General features: G+C 42.1%; 2 protein-coding genes across 9 annotated transcripts in view; one reads left to right on the top strand and one right to left on the bottom strand.

Annotated features, from left to right (window-relative positions):
- The window catches only part of TSC22D1 (TSC22 domain family member 1), a 146,454-nt gene extending 132,066 nt beyond the window's left edge, over positions 1-14,388 (bottom strand). For 3 of the 8 annotated variants that reach the window (XR_010150668.1, XR_001708702.3, XM_003954261.5), the window contains exon 1: positions 10,471-13,602. Coding sequence is in view for 5 of the 8 variants with exons in the window: in XM_003954261.5 (XP_003954310.2) it covers positions 10,471-13,379 (2,909 nt within the window). In the remaining 3 variants the exon portion in view is untranslated. Of the gene's footprint in view, positions 1-10,470; positions 13,603-13,739; positions 13,830-13,961 lie in introns of those variants that run through there. The other 5 variants (XM_063792485.1, XM_063792487.1, XR_010150667.1 and 2 more) reach the window with 4 other exon arrangements.
- Positions 14,389-14,738: 350 nt separating this feature from the next.
- LOC134808228 (uncharacterized) lies at positions 14,739-17,720 on the top strand. The gene has a single exon (XM_063792648.1). It carries the CDS (start codon positions 14,739-14,741, stop codon positions 15,492-15,494), a length of 756 nt encoding a protein of 251 aa, XP_063648718.1. The 3' UTR covers positions 15,495-17,720.
- Positions 17,721-20,479: the final 2,759 nt, after the last annotated feature.

Here is a 20,479-nt window from a genome sequence, read left to right on the forward strand (position 1 = left end):
ACCAATCCTAAAATATTCATATTAGTTCGCATTTACCTGGACTTCTTTTCACTACTAAATATGTTTGGGACACATCTGCTTTGAATTTCAGATATGGATAAACACCATAAAAACGCTAAATTGAGCCGGGAGCCGTGGCTCATGCCCGTAATCCCAACACTTTGGGGGCCCAGGTGGGTGGATCACCTGAGATCAGGAGTTCGAGACCAGCCTGACCAACATGGTGAAACCCCAACTCTACTAAATACAAAAAATTAGCCGATCATGGTGGTGCATTCCTGTAATCCCAGCTACTTGGGAGGCTAAGGCAGGAGAATCGATGAACCCGGGAGGGGAAGGTTGCAATGAGCCAAGATTGCATCATTGCACTCCAGCCTGGGCAACGAGAACAAAACTCCATCTCAAAAAAAAGAAAAAAAAAATTAAATTGCCAAAAACCCTGTCTTAAGGTTATAACTGCTTATCCTTCAAACCTTTAAAACTGAGGCTGGGTCATGAATTTTGGGGGAAATTGGGTTTTGGGGTTGTTACCCCCTTTTTCAAAATGAGGAGAGTTAACATATTGCTTTGAGAGAGAAGACAGGAAAGTGAATACAGTGCTTTGTCAAACTGTGGAATCTGCTCAGCAAAGAAACCCTGTACTGAACATTTTGCAATGAAAATCCCTATCCCCATCATTTATTTCCTTCATTCATTAACAAATTATAGAAATGCATAAAATCCAACATGGTTCTTCCTGCTTCCCACTTCAATCCAAACTACAGATTCCTTTTACACTAATCTTCCCTGAACACCATTTAGTCAACAAGTGTTGAGGGCCAATCATTAACTCCCCAATTCAACCTTCAGTCATTTCCTATCACTTAATCCAACTGTTGCCTTACTGCTGCCCAGGTGTTTTTCTTATTTCCCCCCATTTTTATTAATATTCTCCCACCTGACACATTTTCCTTCACCCTAAAACTTGTGAAAAGTCACTTCAAGTAACACTGCTTTTCTGACCTACCAAAGGTCAAATCTATACCATCTGTGAACTTTGCTTATGTCATTTTGAAAACCCAAGTTCCAGGTACAGTCTAAGAAACAATTTGTAAAACTGTCTCAGCGAATTCACTTAACCAAAACTTGTTCCTTCATAGGTTGAATGAGATCAAGATTTCCAACTCTTAAGTTTCTGATTATTTGATTTAATATTTCATGTTGCTTAAAACTATTACTTAGCCTTTATATTGCCAAATAACTGCCACATGCATACATATCTTATTATAATATTATACACTCCTTGGGGACAAGAACCATATTTGATTATACCTAAGCATTGGTTTTTTTGGCTCACAAACACAGCAAAAAGTAAATCAGTTAATTCTCTCTTAAAGGAGAAAATAGTGTTATCACATGATCATAAAGAACTTTATCTTTCTGTTTTTAAAAATAGAAGTTCTCCTTGGTTTTTCTTATGACAATATTAATAGTATATTTTCTTGATTAAGCAGATTTCTTATGACAATATTAACAGTATATTTTCTTGATTAAGCAGATTTTATCTAATAGGCATTGAAATAGGCTTTGAATATATGCAGCACATCAAACATCCCCTTCCTATTCAAGAAGCTTAAAATCATCAGATAATCATGAAAACAAAATCTAATTACGAACTGTAATAAGCATTATAAAAGAAAAGAACAAGGTGCTATTAAACAGTTATTAACAAACAACCTAAGTTTAGATTGGTATGTCAGAGGCAGCCTCTCAAAAAGTGAGTTTAGCTTTAAAGTGGAATGAAAGTGAGATGGCATAAGGGATATTCAGGCTAAAATAACAGCATGTGCAAAGGCCTAGAAGAAGAATGGATGAAAACTGAAAAACTTTCTGAAAGGTCAAGTACAACTGGAATGAAGAAAGTTGGGAGAAAGAAGCATGATGAAGCCGTCAGTAAGCAAAGACAGGAAGAAATTACCTTAAAATAAATGGAAAGGCTTAAAAGGGGTTCTGGCCAAGTAAGTTACCTGAACAGATTTCCATTTTAAGAATATGATTCTGACTGTAAGATACAATATTAGAAAAAGACAAGACATATGCAGGAGGCTCTGTGAGGAAGCTACTACATGCAGTGCATTAAATGAGAGCTGATGTTATGTTAGAGCAATGGCAATAAGGATAGAAAAAAAAGATGAAGATAGATTTTAAAGTAATGATCAAGATGTAGAGAGCAAGGAAAAGAAACTATCAAGAATGACTCTCAGGTTTCTAAAGTGAAGAACTGCATTAAGAAATTATATTTATCAAAATAAAGACAACTAAAGAAGGAAATTTGAGGGGCTAGGTAATCAAGAGTTACATTTATGACCTGTTGAGACTGATAAGCCTATGAGAATGCAAGCGGAAATGTTATGAAGGCAGATGACTTTACCCGTCTAAGGCTAAGAAGAGAAGTCTGGACTAGTGATAGGCTTTCAGAAGCCAATAGCATACAAACTGTCTTTACAGCCATGGGAACCAATGATTACCTAGGGAAAAGGTAGTAAGTATAAAGAAGACTCAGAAAACCTAGGAAACAGAGTCTGACAGAAGAGAGAAACCTGAAAGACAGACTGAAAAGGAATGGCCAGAAGAGTGGGAAGAAAATGGAAGATTATCACAAAACGCAAAATAGAGTGTTTCAAGGAGGGCAAACAAAGGTCAACTAGGCCTAATCGTGCTGAAAGGTCAAGATTTCCTGGTCAAATTGACTGGTAAAGAAGAAATGGAGTGGTGGAGGGCAGCTTTTGAATATATGTGAGACTAGGAAAAAAGTTAACCTAGAATCTAAAAAGTTGTTATAATTTTTTAAAAATCAGTATAAAGATACTTTAAAATTTTTCAACCTTGTGTAGTTTCTCTTAATGAGCCAATAAAGCATGTTCTTACCATGACATATTCAACCTTAACAAAAGTGAGACGGCAAAAACCAACCACCAAAGTTCTAATACTGCAGCATCAGAACAGGTCATGCTTAACAGCTTCATATTTTTAAATTAAACTTTCTCTTTTATCGAATTTTTTAAATCGAGATGGGGAGTATGTTGCCTAGGTTGGTCTTGAACTCCTGAGCTCAAGTGATCCTCCTATCTTGGCCTCCCAAAGTGATGCGATTACAGGTGTGAAATTAAACTTTCTAAACAAGAAATAAAATTTACGTGTTTTGTATTTCTGAAGCTAATGCTGCAAAAGCTGATCTAAATTATTAAAAAATTAAAATGGTTTTCCTAAAATTTCCACATAAGTTTCAAAAGAAAAAATAAATAAATAAAACATGTCCACCTTAACATTTAACATTTGAATGTCTAACGCATTCCAGGCACACCACTGTGATGACTTTACCCACTTTTTTCTCACCAAGGACTTGCAGGGAAATGTTATGTTCTATGGCAATTCCATCAGTTATACGAATACACAAAGCAATGAAGCCTGCCTATTTTTTAGGTTTTCAGACACTCTTAAAAATTCCTTATGGGCACTGGCCTTACCTCTTATTAGCTTTATAAGAAGTAAAAACGGCACTAGATTTCGAATTGGAAAAACAGCCTTGAATCCTAGCTCTGCTTTACTGCTATGTATGTAACCTTAGACAACTTGCCCTCTCTAAACACTCAGCAAGTTTCAGTTTATTCACCAATAAAATAGAAAAAAACTTAATTCACAAGATTACTGAGTGGTTAAATATGGTAGACATTAACTGAATCTAATACTAACATTTTTCATCACTTCTATGAACTGAAATTCTGAATTACATACTATTCTTATTTCTAATAAATATAAACTAAGTAATTCCACTCTTAAAATTTATGTATTCATTAGAGAACTAACTTGGAGCTATGACTTAATTAAAATTAGCATCATTCATTACATTTAATAGTACAGTATTCTACCATTGAAATAGATGTGTAACGATACTAAACACACACATCTATTTTTTCACTCCTTCCCTAAAACCCCACTAAAATGACAGAAAAGCAATTTGTTAAGATATAAAGACATAAGCCCACAAAAACTGAGGCAGATGAAAAGACAATAGCAAAAAAATTTGAAAGCTGGAAAGCAGACAGTTGAGTGACAAATGACTTAGCAAACACTAGAAAATCAAATCTTTAGCAAACAATGGAGAATGCCAAAAACAAACCCAATTTAAACTGCAAAATCCCCAAAAGACTCAGGAATTGGCAGTACCACATCTATATAAGTGGGATGTGGGGGGAGAAGGTGCTAAAATTAAAAAGATTGTTTAAAAGTCAGTTTAAGAAGCAACCAGTCCTACAGATTCCCAACTGTCCCTCCCTAATCCCAAGAAAAAAAAAGGAATATTGTCTGAAGAAGGTAAAACATAAGATCACAGGACTAAGGAAATCAGGCACAGCAAAATGCAGAACATACTGAAAACAGGGTTGAGTGAAGAAACGTATCTGGGGATCCCCCAAAACCTTTCATTCCACATCCCCCTCACTGCCCACCCCACAGAATGCTTGTAGAAAGGCCTTCAATTCCAAGCAAGAAATCAGAAGAGCCTTCTTATAGGGATCTAACCAGCTAGGAGGATATACAAGAAGAAACCGACACTAGAAGTCCTCCAACCAAACACCACAGCCAGGTTACCATACAGGAAAGCTAACAATTGACAAGCCACGCTCAGAATTTCTAATTAGCATTTTAATTCCTTACTCTTACACATGACTACCAACTATCTGAGGAAAGGCTATTATAAGATGAAAGATAAAGACCAAAGCAAACAAAAAGTAAGAAAATAAAACCTAGAGGAAACACCACATAGAAAGAAAAAAAAACTTTTAAAAAAAGCTAACATTTTATATATTCAGATAGCTAAGAAAAAATACTATCATTATTAAAATAGAATAGTATACTATTAAAAAGGAGCAAAAAAAAAAGTTCTTGGAATTTAAATATGTGATAAGGGAAACGGAAACTCAATAGAGCAAAAAGAAAAACAGATGAAAAATAGTTGAGAAAACACAAGAAAATTAGAAGACCAGTCAAGAAGGTCCATTATCCAAATAAGAGGAGTTTAAGAGAGAAAAAATGGAAAGACATAATCAACAACCTGACTCAAGAAAAAGTCCCAGAATGAAAAGATGTTTCCAAACTGAAAGGGTTCACCAAGTACTCAGCACAGTGGATGAAAACAGACCCACACAAAAATCCATCATGGCAAAACTTCAGAACACTGGAAACATAAAATCTTATAAAGGTTTTAGAGGTTTTAAAAATGAGAGGAAGAAAAGGAAGGAGAAGGAAAAGGAAGGGAAGGAAAAACAAAATACACAGGTCACATACAATATATAACATATCAGAATGGCTTCAGATTTCTCAAAAGCAATATGGATGTTAGAAGGCAATGGCACAAAATATAAGAGAACATAACTTCCCCACCTGGTATTCTTTACCTAAGAAAGTGTCAGAGTAAACTAAAGCCATTTTAAAACAAGCCAACTAAGAATAAAGACACTAGTCTCTGGAAAATAAAGATCCAACACAAGACAAAGTGAAAGGAATCCCAGAATAATAGTTGTGTACCAAGCCAAGAAGGCAACCAGTCAAGAATGGAGGTCAGTGGGATATAACACTTCCTGAGAAAGATAAAATTGTTAACGATATCTGATATTGGAACATCCTAAGAGGCATCTGATGAAAAGTGGATTTAGTGATAAATATAGAGAAAACTAGGCAAAGAGGTAAAAAAAGACAATGAACTCCAGCCAGATTACTCTGTGGTAAAGTTAACAGTCAACAAGCCACACGGAAAAAGAATTTTTAAAAATAATTATATATATATAGTAGAGACAGGATCTTGCTATATTGCCCAAATTAATCTCAAACTCCTGGCCTCAAGCAATCCTCTCACCTTGGCCTCCCAAAGTGCTGGAATTATAGGCGTGAGCCACCATGGCCAGCCCCACACTGCAAATTTCTAATCAGCTCTTTAATCCTTTAACACTTATTTGCAAGCAGACAATCAAGACTTACCAGACATCTAAGGAAAGGTTCTACAGGAAAGGTAGAGCCCAAAACATACAAACATGGGAAGAGGGTGGGGAAAGGAGGGGCAACTTGGAGAAAACAGACAGCGCTGACAGATGAAAACTTGGGAGTGGAGGAAAACCCATTTCTATAATAGACAGGTGGGGATGGAGCAGGGAAGCAGCCACAAAACACTGTACAGGATAGGAAAAGTAATATTTGACAAGAATACTGAATAATCAATATTGATAACTACTGGGAGGAAGAGTACTGGGAAAAAAGGAGACCAGGTAGGTATATGGTAACAACAAAATTAAATCTTCATTTTCTACCCAGGAAGTTAATAAAGACAAAAAGAAATGAAAGGTGCATTTTATTTAACAAATACTTACATAGGGCATGTGAGTTAGACAAAGTTCTAGGGAATTTCCAAATTCATTTAATTCTTATATCAACCCAATGAGGTAACTACTATTGTCATCATTTTTTTATGAGAAAATTGAACCATAAAGAGGATAAATAGCCCAATGTTACATAAAACTAGTAAATGACAAGAAAGATCAAATCTAAACAATCTAACTCCACAGTCCATGCTCCTAACGAGCAGGCTATATTACATATCTAGTGGTAAGACAAGCAAGTTATTTAGAGACTGGGAGGTAAATACCACAATAATCATCTAAAAGAGGTGAAAGTGATTGTTTCTAGGAAAGTAAAACTGGAAAGTAAGGGTGCAGGAAGCTCTTCCATTTTTTCTTGGAAAACCATTTAAACTATCTTTAAACTGTGCATGTATATCTTGAAAAAAAAACTTTAAAAATTATAATTTCGTATTTTAGTTAACAAAGTATTTTAACTGATACTACTGCTATCCTGAGAAGTAGGCAAAATGAGTATTACTCCTATTTTATAGGTAACACACATGCGTCTTAAATATTTGAGGACCTACTATAAAACAGGCAATGTACTTTGCAGACAGACATCAATTCACCTAAAAATGTTGATGAGAGATACAAAAAAGCAAGTCTTTTTATTCAGTTCTTTTCCATTTGTTGCATAAATTATATGATCCTGCATCTCTCACAATTGTGCTTAAGATGAGGGACAATATAAACTTTAAATCATGACAAAAAAAAAATCAGGAGAAATGCCTGCTAATTAATTCAAAAAAATAATTCATCCCTGCCCTTGAGGAACATCTAGTCTTGTGGGAAAGATTGGTAAACATAATTATAATTGAATGTGTACAGTGCTTAAATAGAGGAATATTAAAAAGTGCTAAGGAAACAATGTCCCCTGAGTGAAAAGAATGCTTTAAAGAGAACATCTGAGCTGAGTCTTGAAGGATGAATAGAAGTTTGACCCATTTCACGTTAAGAGGCTGTGCTAATAACAATCACAAAACATAAAAGATGAAATACCTGTATTTTCCCATTCTTGTAAAGGTGAATTCACAGTTCATGTTACAGTCTAAGACATTAAGACTTTTTTTTTTTTTTTGGAGACAGGGTCCTGGTCTGCCACCCAGGCTGGAGTGCAGTGGCATGATCCCAGCTCACTGCAGCCTTGACCTCCAGGGCTCAGGGTATCCTACCACCTCAGCCTTCCAGGTAGCTGGAACTACAGGCATGCGCCACCATGCCTGGCTAATTTTTGTATTTTTTTGTAGAGACGGGGTTTTGCCATGTTGCCCAGGCTGGTCTCAAATTTCTGGGCTCAAGCAATCTGCCCACCTCAGCCTCCCAAAGTGCTGGGATTACAGGTGTGAGCCACCGCACATGGCCTGACATTAAGACCTTTTAAATAAGAATGATTTTTTTTAAAACAAGATACATAATCTTAGCATCCTGATCCATGTTTATAGTCTCTCCCAGTGATCAACTGAAGGCACTTTCCACATGTCTAAACATTTTATAATCTAAAGTGTTACGAGTATTATTTCAAAAGATGATTAAAAGATAACCATCCTCATCTGTCCTACTGCCCAAGTTATATTGTTAACACATTTCCTGATTCATAATATTGAAATTATATATGTATTCCCTCTCTCCTGAGACTAATGGTGACCAAGCCCAGAAGATGCAAGTGACAACAGAAGCTACCATGGGAAGAAAGGTTTTAAAAGTTTGTTTTTTAATCATATCACTGTTTTCTCTTGTAGTTATTCTTAAATTATCTTCCAAGGGCAAATTTAAATGAAAATTAACTTCTTTTTCCAAACTGTAGTGATAAATAATCTTCAGTAAAACACAATAAAGAATATAATATATATCTTTTCTGATCTTACAAGGTGTTTTAGGGCTACATTCCGATTTCACAGAATTTAAGATACCGCTAAAACAAAAATTTTCTGGTTTTTAATCACGAAACTTTGATGTTAACTAACCAAGGCCCAAATAGGTAGTAAATTCAAAACAGTCCCTGCTCTTGAGGAACTCCTGGTCTTGTGGGAGAGACTGGTAAACATAATTATAATTGAATGTGTACAGTGTCTGAAGACAACTTGTATTAGATCTATATTTCCTTATTTCTCAGTATGTCTTTTTGTCCCTTTCTAGAATTCCATAATTTCCACCTTATTATTCCTTTTCTCAATTATTATCTGGAAAAATTAATTTTATATTAATATCTTAAACTGGGACCCTATTCCTATAGTTAAAAATCTAGTTGAAAGTAGCATCATCTGACTTTAATTGCCTGGAAGGGCAAGCTGTGGAAAATCCTATCATGTCCTACCAATAGGAGGAAAAAGAGGTGAAAGTCAAGCCAGGAGACCACAAATGGCAATTACAAAATCATGGCAAGTTTGAATTCAAAATGAGTGTTTTTGTTTGTGTATTTTACCCGTCTTTTGTTTCTCTAAACTTAGCATCCACATAATATAGCTGTTTTTATAGAGGCTTCACTCAAATCATAACCTTTTGACTTAAAAAACATTAATATTTGTGGTAATTCTTTTAAAATTACAGTTGAGTATTAGCAATGATAAAATTAAAGGTTTAACAATAATAATGGAACAATTAAGGAAACTACCTCCTAGAAGTTTATCTTTTAGAGTACAGTTTTGTACAAATAATACAGAATACATTTGGTTAGGTAACAAGGTTTTAATTACCTGACTATTAGAAAAATAATAAAAATCTTGAAAGACAAGATTTTATCAATTTAACCATGTCTTTATCTTACCTTTTAAACAACTAAATAACACAAACCTCACTGAAACATTTGACCTGTTTTCTTTTTCTAAAATTACAACTATTTTGCAATATGCTCAATTTTTCCAAAGCAAAACCCACAAACATACATATAGAATATAAATGCTTAAATTCGCTTGATGAAAGTTCAATCACAAAACCCTCCAACTAATACTAAAATAATTAAATATCTTGCACGCTTACTCCAAATTCCACCGTGAAAATGATGTCTTTCCATAACTCCTATAATAGCATTTTAATCAAGGTTAGTAACAGACTGGAAAATTTGTGAAAAGAACATTACTTTAAAAATCAACATGAAAGATTTCACAACTTTTTTAGCCAGTCAGCTTCAAAGACACAATTTGATTCAATAAGCGTTACTGGCATATTATTTCCAATCTACGTGAAAAAACGCTTGGTTTAATAATGTACTTTAGGCTTTCTGTATCTTTTTGGTAAGGAAAGAAAGGAACAGGTGGAGTAGATTAGCCAGAGACCAAGGTCTTATTTTCACGCCTCTATAAATTCAATCCTCCAAGACTTACTTTCTCTGTTCTTTAAAATGGCTACCACCTTGATCTACCATGCAAAAGAAAAAATGTTCAGCATACTATCAAGATAAGTCTGGTTATTTTGATAGTTTATGTCCTCCTTTCCCACAAAATAAGATTCCCATTCCTTTACTGTTCAGATAAAATGACCATTAAATAAGTACGCAAAAGTTGGTCAGTTGGAGTATGAGGGCAACCTATATAACCCAGATTAAGTCATCTATCCTACCATATCTGACTAGGAAAAGCAGGCAACAATATCTTTCACAGACTAAGATCAAACACAGTAGAAATGAAAAAGGGATGTCTAGTAAAGGAGAACAAACGTGGGAACCACAACCCCCCAAGAGATTATTTTAGCAGCTCAAAATAGATTAAGTATTATGTGGGTTAGCAAAAATTAAGCTTTCCATAATATTTCTAAAAAGCATTTTAGAGATAATAAAACCACTTGGTGCCCCCAAACCTGTTTTTAATGTGAACACATGCTCAACAACTATTCTGAAAATATTGTTTACATATTACTATTTCCTACTCCCTCTGAAACATTCCATAACTCTTGCTCTATAAAACTTCCCATAAAAATGCATTTTTCACATACAAAAATGAAAACAATATACAATGTTTTAGAGTCATTTTGTGCATACATATAGCTACTAAATAGATTAACTTCAAATCTGTTGAATGTCTCCAGAAATATGACATGATCTTACCTCTCATCCTCGCCATCCACCAGGGGTGTCGTCAGCGGTAGCACCTTCAACGGGAAAAGAGAAGCAGAGGCTGCTAGGCTGCTGCTACTCCCATCTGAAACTGCTGACATTCCCCCACTGTCACCACTGATAGTCTGAGGTAAGCCACCTAAGGAGGGCTCCGCTGCACGCCTGGCATCTTCAATTTGGCTTCCAATTGCCTGAGCTAATGATTGTGCGGAGAACTGGGTAGAACTTAGTGGTATCTGTTGTGCCAAAGGCAAATTTATATTAGTTGCTATCAAGGGAGGTTGACTAACACTTTGAACCAAATTACCATTTTGGGTAGCAGGGGTTTGTGCTATATTTTGTGGTGGAACCAAGTTTGTTGGGGCAGAAGGCATTCCAGAAGGACCAGTTGAACTAACCTGACTTGTAACAGAAATACTACTAGCAGAGGGCAAAGAACTAACTGCAGGCAACTGCTGTGAAACAATTCCTTGAGCTACTGGTTCTACTCCTTGTGGCTGGGGAGGCACAGTTAACAACGAACTTTGGGATGCAATAACCAATTGTTGAGGAAGGCTTGGAGCACTAGTTTGAACTCCCTGATGAATAATCCCAGTTTGAGCAGGTGGAACCACTTGCGAAGATGGAGGAGCACCCTGCTGAATAACTGAAGGTGGAACCTGGGTAGAGGGCTGCTGCACTGCAGTAGGTATGTTTGCTTGCTGACCAATATTTGCAATCTGACTGCCAGTAGGTACAGCAGACACTGCTGCCGGAGCCTGGCCAACAGGCTGGACAGATGCCCCTGCAGGTTGTGCTGGGACTGCTGTGGGCTGCACTGGCAGCTGGATACCCTGTGGCTGAGCCACAGGAATCACTGTTGTTCCTGCTCCTACTCCTGCAGAACTGGGCTGTCCGGAGGACATTGCTGTTTGAAGAATTGGCTGCTGTTGTACATACTCTGAAGCAGGATTTTGAGTCACTGATTTGACATGGCCTGGGGCCATCTGTGTAGAAACCATTGGTTGCTGTTGTCCATACTGTAACTGTTGGGGTGGTGGTGCCCCTGGAAGGGGAGTTTGCACTGGAGGAGCCGCCTGAGAATATGGTAGCTGGGGTTGAGCCAAACTGGAAATGGAAGGCTGCTGACCTAAAGCTGAAGTTACACCAACCACATTTACAGGCGATGGCTGGATACCAGTTGCAGCACTCATAGTGGCTTGCAGAGGTACTGGCTGAAGACCTTGCTTTTGCTGATAGCTCAGTTCTTGAGACTGTAATTGTACTTGTGAGATCTGTGACTGAGAAATACTCTGCGGTATACTAACTGCTGGAATACTCTGTGGACCAGTGCTACCAAAATCCATCTGTTGGAGGGTCACACCTTGGAGAGCTGGTTGTTGCTGTTGTTGTTGTTGCTGCTGCTGCTGCTGCACCACCACAGTAGGGGCTCCCATCTCTCCACTTCCCACACTCTCTGTATAGTGACTCAGTGTGCTGACACTACTGCTCACTGAACTCCCACTAGTGCTCTCCCTTTCAGAAGTCACTTCTATCGGATTTTGCTTTACAGTCTCCACCACTTTATTTATCAGCACACCTTCTGTAGCAGGTACAGCATTTTCTTTTTCATAGAACTCAGTGCAAGTCCATCTACCTTTTTTAAAGGGCTCAGAACTAGAATCTAACTTCACAACTCTGAACCTCGAAGTGTTAACTGTTGGTTGTTGCTGCTGACTTGAAACCGATCCCCCAGTCATCCCTGCAGCTGCATTAGGAACACTGCTAACAGCAGCAGAGGAAGAAATAGTACCATTGCCCATGCCACTCAAGATATTCACATTAACACCACTGGTAACTCCAGGCCCAACACTCACACCAGCAGCACTAGGAACATTGCTTGTACTTATATTAACATTACCAAGCATGCTGCTTGTCACATTAGGATTAAAACTACCCACAGCAGTAATGTTAACACTATTTACTGTACTAGTGCCAGTAACAGAATTTATACCTATTCCACCTGTAGTACTTGGAGCACGCACATTAGTCATTACAGATGCAGGTGAACCACTGGATGATACAGCAGAAGTTGGTGCAACTAGTGTGATACTGTCAGAGCTTCCAGTTGTAGAGAGTTTTCTAGATACTGGGCTTGAGGGTGGCCCACCAGTAATGGATGCACTGGCCACAGCAACATGAGATGGATGGTGGTGCCCATGTTGGAGGTGGTGCCCATGATGAATGTGATGGTGGTGATGGAGGTGGTGTGGATGAGCATTCCCATTGATCACAACATTCTGTTGTGGAAGGTGAGGCAAATGAGGCTGAGGAAGGTGGGGCTGGTTGGGAGAGACTGCCCCAGGTGTCTCGGCTTCCTGGAAGTTATTTAGGGTCTCTTCTGAGGAGCTGCGTTCGGGCTCCCCTAAGTCAGTAGCCCTGGAAAGTGACACATCAAGGATCTCCGAAGAAGAGAGATCTTCCGTGTGAGATTCATCCAGATCATCATAGCTCTCAGTGTCCTCTGCTATACTGTTGTTAGAGCTGATACTAGCGGAGATCTGAGCAGGAGTAACGCTAGTTATCTGGAAGCCACTTTTCTTTTTCATTTGAGTTCCGCCTGGCGCAAGAGGCTGTGCCTGCAGCTGAGCCTGCGAAAGGAGGTTCAGGCTTTGTGGAGGCGGAGGCTGTGGTCCCGACGTAGAAGATGCTGCAGGGGGCGGCGGCTGAAGCAGCGACGGAGGCGGAAAATCCTCGGAAGATGTGGCATTACTACCGACGCCGGTACCTGCTGCATTGAGAGCAGAGGCGCTGCCACTACCGCTGCCCCTTCGAGGGAACATTGCCGGGTGCGCCATCTTCCTAGCGCTAATGTCTGCAGCGGCGGCGGCCGCGGCGGTGGACTCAGGCGGCTGGTGCATTGTGTTGGGTACCGGGGGCGCGGAGGAGACGAGTGCAATTTCCTTCTGCACCGTAATCTTTGTATTCGAGACGCCGGAGAGGAAAACGGGACCTGACGCTCCGCCTGCCGCGATTCCTCCTTCTCCTCCTCCTCAGCCAAAGGCGCCGGTCGCTCCTGCCTTCGACAGCGAGCTTCGGAAAGGAGGATGAACGAGGGTGAACAGGGCGGCCGGGGACCCGAAGGGGGGATCCCTTCAGTCCTTCGCCATTCACTTTCCCCTCTAGCCTCACACCCCCCTTTATATTCTGCTTCACGTGGGGTGCGGGGCAGGAGGGAGGGGGAGAGCGCAGGAAGGGGAGGAAAAGCGAGAAATGCCCACCTTCTCCGGCCAACTCCGAAGCCGCCTCAGCCCCCTCCTCCCGCCGCGGCGGCGGCCGCTGCAAAGCCCTCCCGGCCGCTCTGCACGGAGGCAGCGCCAAGCAAATGTCGCCTTCCCCTCGCCACCCCCGGGGCCGCCGCCGCCACCAGCGAGCCCCGAGCTCAGTGTCGCTCAAACCTCCCCTCCCGGCCCCGCTCGGCCCTCCCCCCGCGCCCCGCAGACCCTTTCAAACCCCCTGGGCTCGCGGCGGCTGCTCGGTGAGGAAACGCTGGCCGCGGCTGGGGCCGGGGCGACGCGGCTGCGAGCGGGGCGGCGGCGAGGCGCCCGGTACGGTGAGCCCAGCAACGAGGCGCGGGCGGGCGCGCAGAGACGCCGGGTCCTCGCGGAGCACGGCCGGGGCGCGGCGGCGGCGGTGGCAGCGGGAGCCCAGGGACCGCTCCATCACTGGCAGCCATGGAGCCCGAGCATTTTCCTCCCTCAGGGCAGGCGCCTCGACTCGGCACACGTCCTCGGGGAGGAAGGGGCCGGCGCCCGAGCCTCTCCGGAGGGCGGCGGGACGTGCGCTAGGGCGGAGGGTGCGACCCTCTCTTGTCCTCTTCCTCCGCAGCCGGCTCTTCCTCACCCCGCTGCTCCCGCGACCGGGCGGGAGGGGGCCGCAGGCGGCGGCGGCTCCTTTCTCGGCGGCGTTGGTGGCCAGACGGGCTGGTGCAGCGACTGCAGCCGACGCCGTTCAAAGGAACGAGGTGGGGTTGGTCGGTGTCGGCAAACGGGGCGGGGGAGTGAGTGGGTGCCGAGGGAGGGTGTCGGGCGGGGAGGGGGCTGTGGTGGTTGTTACTAGTGCTCTTCTTCGGCTCCCCCGGCTCCACCGTATCCCCCAGTCTCTCGCGGCATCGGGAGGGGAGGGACCAGCGCGGAGCGCAGGAGGAGGAGGGGCGACCGCCGGCGAGAGGAGGCGGTGGTGGCTGGGGGGAGGGGGCAGGCGGAGGAGAAGGAGGGAAGATGGCGTCTGCGCATGCGCCTCGGCTCCGCAGACATAAAGCCGGGTCTGGCGGGGCAGGAGGCGGCGGGTCTTCGGGCCTAGGCGAGCGCCGGGTCTCCCGACGGAAATTACCGAAGGCTGGCAGAGGCGCCGAAGCCGGGAGTGGTGGAGCCGGAGGGGATAGTGGGGGTGGGGAATTCCGGCCGAAGGAGCGAATCCGGGTCGGACTGCGTGATTTCGGCTCGGTGGGGGTGGGCAGGGTGCGCGCCTGCCGCGCGCCCAGGTTAGGTGTGTCCGCTCTTTTCACACTCGCGGCCGGCGCGCGCGGGCACGCGGCAGAGGAGGGGGCGCGGCGCGGAAGGGCCGGCGGAGGCGGCGGGAGCGCCGGCGCTTGGTGTGCGCGCCCTGGGTGGTGTCCCCCGCCTGCGGAATGGGTAATGAGGCTTTTCTCCGCAGCAACAGCATCACGAGTTTCAGTTCCCAGGAGCCCGCCGCCGCGGCTGCTGCCGCTGCCACGACATGAGTCAGGCTTTCTTCCCTGGCGCGTGGCGGAAACCTCCTCCCCCTCGCCGCACCTGGGCTCGCCCCCGGCCCTTGCCTCCTCGGGGGATGCCCTAGGGCCGGGAGCTGTGGGGTCTACTGAAGGCCGGTGGCTCCCGGTGATAGGTGTTGTCTTTTGTGCAGTGCAGTTGCTGCCATGCGGTCCCCTCGCCCTTCCACGAGCGGGGGCGAGGCGGCCGGGCAGATGTTGCAGCTGTTTCCAGTTAACTGCCTGAGCTCCTCTGGGCTAGGCTCTTCTCTAACGAGGAGTGGTTGCAATCCATCCTTAACTGGAGGACAGAAGCAGGCCGGCCCTGTAATCGACTGACCTCAACAGGTGTCTCCAAGCAGCGACGCCTTTTTCGTTCATCGTCCTGGCTATATCCCCCATTGGTTTGACTCAGGAGGCAAGGTGGTCCGGACATGTGAGCAACACAAATGATAAGAATGCCTTTTAGGGCTAGAAAAGAAAAAGCCATCCGAAATTCCAGTTTAAAAATACACACACACACACACGTTACATTTCATGGGTCCAACTGTAGTTCTACAGAAGCAATGTTAGGTTTGATTGGGGGCAATTTACTGGCGGTTACTTTCTTGGTATTTCATGTCAAAACCTAGTTCTAAGCGTTTCTTACCAATAATCGAGAATGTAAGTCTTTCCCAGGAATTTAAAAATGATAAAGCAAGCCGAAAAACTGTAGGGAGGAATTTTCATTTTGTTAAATTTAGGTTGTTAGGGGAATCAACGCTTATGGTTAGACCTCTGATTCAGGAAGTCTCAAGGATTTACATTCCTATTTCAGAAGATTGTTAAAGCAAAAACGATTGTCATTTGCAGTTTTGATACACCTCTAGTTGTCAGTTCAACTTTTTACCTTTAGTTTTCTCTGAACTCTTCCTCTTGCTCCAAGGGGAGGCCTTCAAAAAGTGAATTATGTCACCATTTGCATGTTATTGAATAGAAGTGCACTCTTAACATCCCATTTATCCAGTGTCAAAGCTATGATACATTGTTGCTTTATGTGGGGTCTCCCACACTGAAAAGAAAAATCCGGACTTCATTTATTTATTTATTTATTTATTTATTTTTTACTTTATATTGCTAATGTAAACCTCTGCTAGAAGTAAATAGGCTCTCGCAAATATTCAAAGTGATACAGTAATAAACATCAAATATGTTTGAGAAGACTACTTGTTCTATGATATTAATATGTGATTGGTTGTTTTTATAGAACTGTGGCTATTTGTGTTTTCACAAAAATAATTTCTTTTTTACTTCTTGAGCTTTTGTTGCAAGTGATATGCCTGGTTAATCGCTGCCATCCATTGTTGAAATGCAAATTTGACATTCTTTTTCAATAGTTCTTGAATGGAAAATAGAAACTACCCTAACCGATTGAAACTGCAATGGAATGTAGATGGGTGGAATGTCCTTTCTTTGGACTGCCGTATGAAAGAAAATGCTCTTGATCTCTCAAAATGTAGCCTTAAGTCAAAGGTTTTTTGTTTTGTTTTGTTTTTTAAGTCAAAGTTTTAAATTACCCCAAACAGCAGCTGTACACCCTTTGGGCCACCTAAATAACTCACTATGATTGTGCTGATATGCTTTGACGCTTAATAAACACATATATTAAAGTCTTACCCAAAGCTGATAGAGTAAAAGAGCTGTTGAGATAGCCCTCTGGAAGCAGATACTTGTTCTAATGACCAGTAGCAAAGGGTACTGTTTGAGCTGTTTTGATGGGGGAGGAAGGGTTGGGGTGTTATTCCCTTTAAAATAAAGGTTTAAAAAAAATCCAGAATTTAAGACGTAAGAAAATAAGATCTTTTGAAGTGTATTAATTTTTGCCTGCCATATCACTTTCAAACTCCTGCTTAGGCTGCATCAAGTCCCACTAAGATATAAAGAGCAAGTCAGCCGGGTGCGGTGGCTCGTGCCTATAATCCCAGCACTTTAGGAGGCTGAGGCGGGCGGATCACGAGGTGAGGAGATCAAGACCATTCTGGCTAACGCGGTGAAACCCCGTCTCTACTAAAAATACGAAAAATTAGCTGGGCGTGGTGGCAGGTGCCTGTAGTCCCAGCTACGTGAGAGGCTGAGGCAGGGGAATGTCGTGAACCTGGGAGGCGGAGCTTGCAGTGAGCCGAGATCAGGCCACTACACTCCAGCCTGGGCGACAGAGCGAGACTCCGTCTCAAAAAAATAAAAATAAAAAATAAAAAGGGCAACTCTACAGTTAGGGAAATCTGAGTTTCAAAAATCTGGGTCTCTCCCCCTCCAAAATTCTTACGACAGCAATATATGAACACAAATACATTGAAACAAGGAGAAGGCACCTCAAGAGCCAGATTTTGTTATACTATCATCTTTTAATTAAAAAGGTCTGGATTTTTATTATATAAACATTAAATGCCGACTGCTATGTATAATAAAGTCATTAAATCCTTTAAACCAAGTACTTAGAGCTATCCTTTGCCTTTTGAAAGATCGAATTTTAGCTGTTTTCATTCTGAAGCTGTACCTCTGAATTACTTTTTTGTTGTTGATGTTTTTTGAGACACAGTCATGCTCTGTCTCCCAGGCTGTAAAATGGCACAATCTCAGCTCACTGCAACCTCCGCCTCCCGGGTTCCAGCGATTCTCCTGCCTCAGCCTCCCGAGTAGCTGGGATTACAGGCATGTGCTACCACACCCGGCTAATTTTTGTATTTTTAGTAGAGAGGGGGTTTTACCATGTTGGCCAGGCTGGTCTCAAACTCCTGACCTCAGGTGATACATGCACCTCAGCCTCCCAAAGTGCTGGGATTACAGGCGTGAGGGACCGCGCCCAGCCTCTGAATTACTTTTCTGCTTACTCAAAGATTAGCCTGTATTGCGGTGCTCACTTAAATCCAGTTGCAACATTACAAACCAGCCTTATATATTTGGACATGTTTACTGTTTAATGTACCGTAAAAATAGGAAATTTGGGTTGGGTGCAGTGGCTCACGCCTGTAACCCCAGCACTTTGGGAGGCTTAGGCAGGCGGATCACCTGAGGTCAGGAGTTCGAGACCAGCCTGGCCAACATGGTGAAATACCCTCTCCACTAAAAATACAAAAATTAGCCGGTCACCGTGGGGCACACCTATAATCCCAGCCACTTGGGAGGCTGAGGCAGGGTGAATCGCTTGTACCCGGGAGGTTGAGGTTGCTGTGAGCCGAGATCGCGCTATTGCACTCCAGCCTGGGCCACAGAGTGAGACTCTGTCTCAAAAATAAAGAAAAAAAAATTTTGCGGCCGGGCGCAGTGGCTCATGCCTGTAATCCCAGCACTTTGGGAGGCCAAGGCGGGCGGATCACGAGGTCAGGAGATCAAGACCATCCTGGCTAACACGGTGAAACCCGGTCTCTACTAAAAATACAAAAAATTAGCCGGGCGTGGTGGCGGGCGCCTGTAGTCCCAGCTACTCGGGAGGCTGAGGCAGGAGAATGGGGTGAACCCGTGAGGCAGAGCTTGCAGTGAGCCGAGATCGCGCCACTGCACTCCAGCCTGGGCGACTGAGTGAGACTCCGTTTCAAAAAAAAAAAAAAAAAAAATTTGCTGAGCATTGTAACACAATTATCTATTTGTGAGTACTGCGAAATAGATCAGTTAAAATCAAGTAATTCTTGCCGGGCGCGGTGGCTCACGCCTGCAATCCCAGCACTTTGGGAGGCCGAGGAGGGTGGATCACCTGAGGTCGGGAGTTCAAGGCTAGCCTGACCAACATGGAGAAACGCCATCTCTACTAAAAATACAAAAAAAATCAGCCGGATGTGGTGGTGCATGCCTGTAATCCCAGCTACTCGGGAGGCTGAGGCAGGAGAATCGCTTGAACCCAGGAGGCAGAGGTTGTGGTGAGCCGAGATCATGCCATTGCACTCCAGCCTAGGCAACAAGAGTGAAACTCCGTCTCAAATAAATAAATAAATAAAGTAATTCTCCAAAAGCAATGCCTTTGAAAAGCAGAAAGGGAATACCTGTACTCCAAATGGCTGAGCTACAACAATAGATACTATTAAAGAGAAATGTGTACAGAAAATATGCCACTGTTGCACTCCAGTAATTATTCTGGCTAACCAGTGCTTTAGTCATGTAATATTATTAATACTTATTTATAGCTTTTAGATGTCATCTGGGAAAAAAAAAGTCAGATGTTTAAATATGACTTATAAACTTAAATAATCACACATTTTTACATATGAAGAACCTAATGCAAGGGGATATTGCAGTATGTTTATTAATCAATTTGCTCTCTGTAAAATTTTTAATGAGACCAGGAGTGTGCCATCACTATCGATATCACAAAATGCTTATTTCAAAACTTTAATTCCGATTTTAATGAGTACAGTTTAGCTTATAACTGATTAATTTTGGCAGCATTTGTTAAGTTTTTCAATAGTGTATTTCAGTTCAGCTAAATAATTTTGTATCCTCAAAGGAGATAATGCTTATAAAACAGAAAAGTATAGTTATTTGAATTTGTGGTTCAGAAGGCACACTGATACACATTAGCTCATTTAATTCTACCCTTTGAGGGAGAAGACATTATCATTCTCATTTTAGAAGTGAGTAATCACAGGGAAGTTAAATAACTTTTCCAAGATTCATGCCTAAATCTGAATACTCATGTCCTCTTAATATCAGATTCTATGCCTCTGTATTTAAGGATTTTTCTGAAAAAGTCTGAGCATTAGAGACAAGTATTTTTCAGAAATCTCTTGAAATTAATAAATGTTCCTTCAGTGCTTTTGAGTGCCAAAGAAGATGTGCCATATACACAATTTGAAACAGCATTTCTTCTGTATGAAGAGGATAAAAGACTTTTTCCCTGTTTGAACCAATGTAAATGTTATAGATTCTTCTACACTCCCTTCTGATTTATAAACGTGTTAATTTGGAGAATGTTCTCACAACCTAAAAAAATCATTTCTAATGTCTGCTACAGTACTGTGAAGTGACATTGAAAAAAGAATTTATTAATTTATATTTTTAAAGACTATGATCAAGTAGCCCTCCAAATCTTTCCAGTGTTAGCTAATTTTATTTAATGCCTACTATATACTGCACATTGTTTTCAATGCTGTAAGTGTTCTATCCCACTCAGTCCTCACAGTTATACAAAGTAAGAGCTGAAATTGCCCCATGTTACAAGTGAGGAAAGTGAGGTGCCGGGAGGTTTCAGTCTTACAACTT

The sequence above is a fragment of the Pan troglodytes genome, chromosome 14, assembly GCF_028858775.2.
Source record: "Pan troglodytes isolate AG18354 chromosome 14, NHGRI_mPanTro3-v2.0_pri, whole genome shotgun sequence".
Lineage (NCBI taxonomy): Eukaryota > Metazoa > Chordata > Mammalia > Primates > Hominidae > Pan > Pan troglodytes.

What these genes read in the sequence shown, in the direction of transcription:
- LOC134808228 (XM_063792648.1), top strand. Translation starts at nt 14,739, where the DNA reads ATGGCGTCTGCGCATGCGCCTCGGCTCCGCAGACATAAAGCCGGGTCT.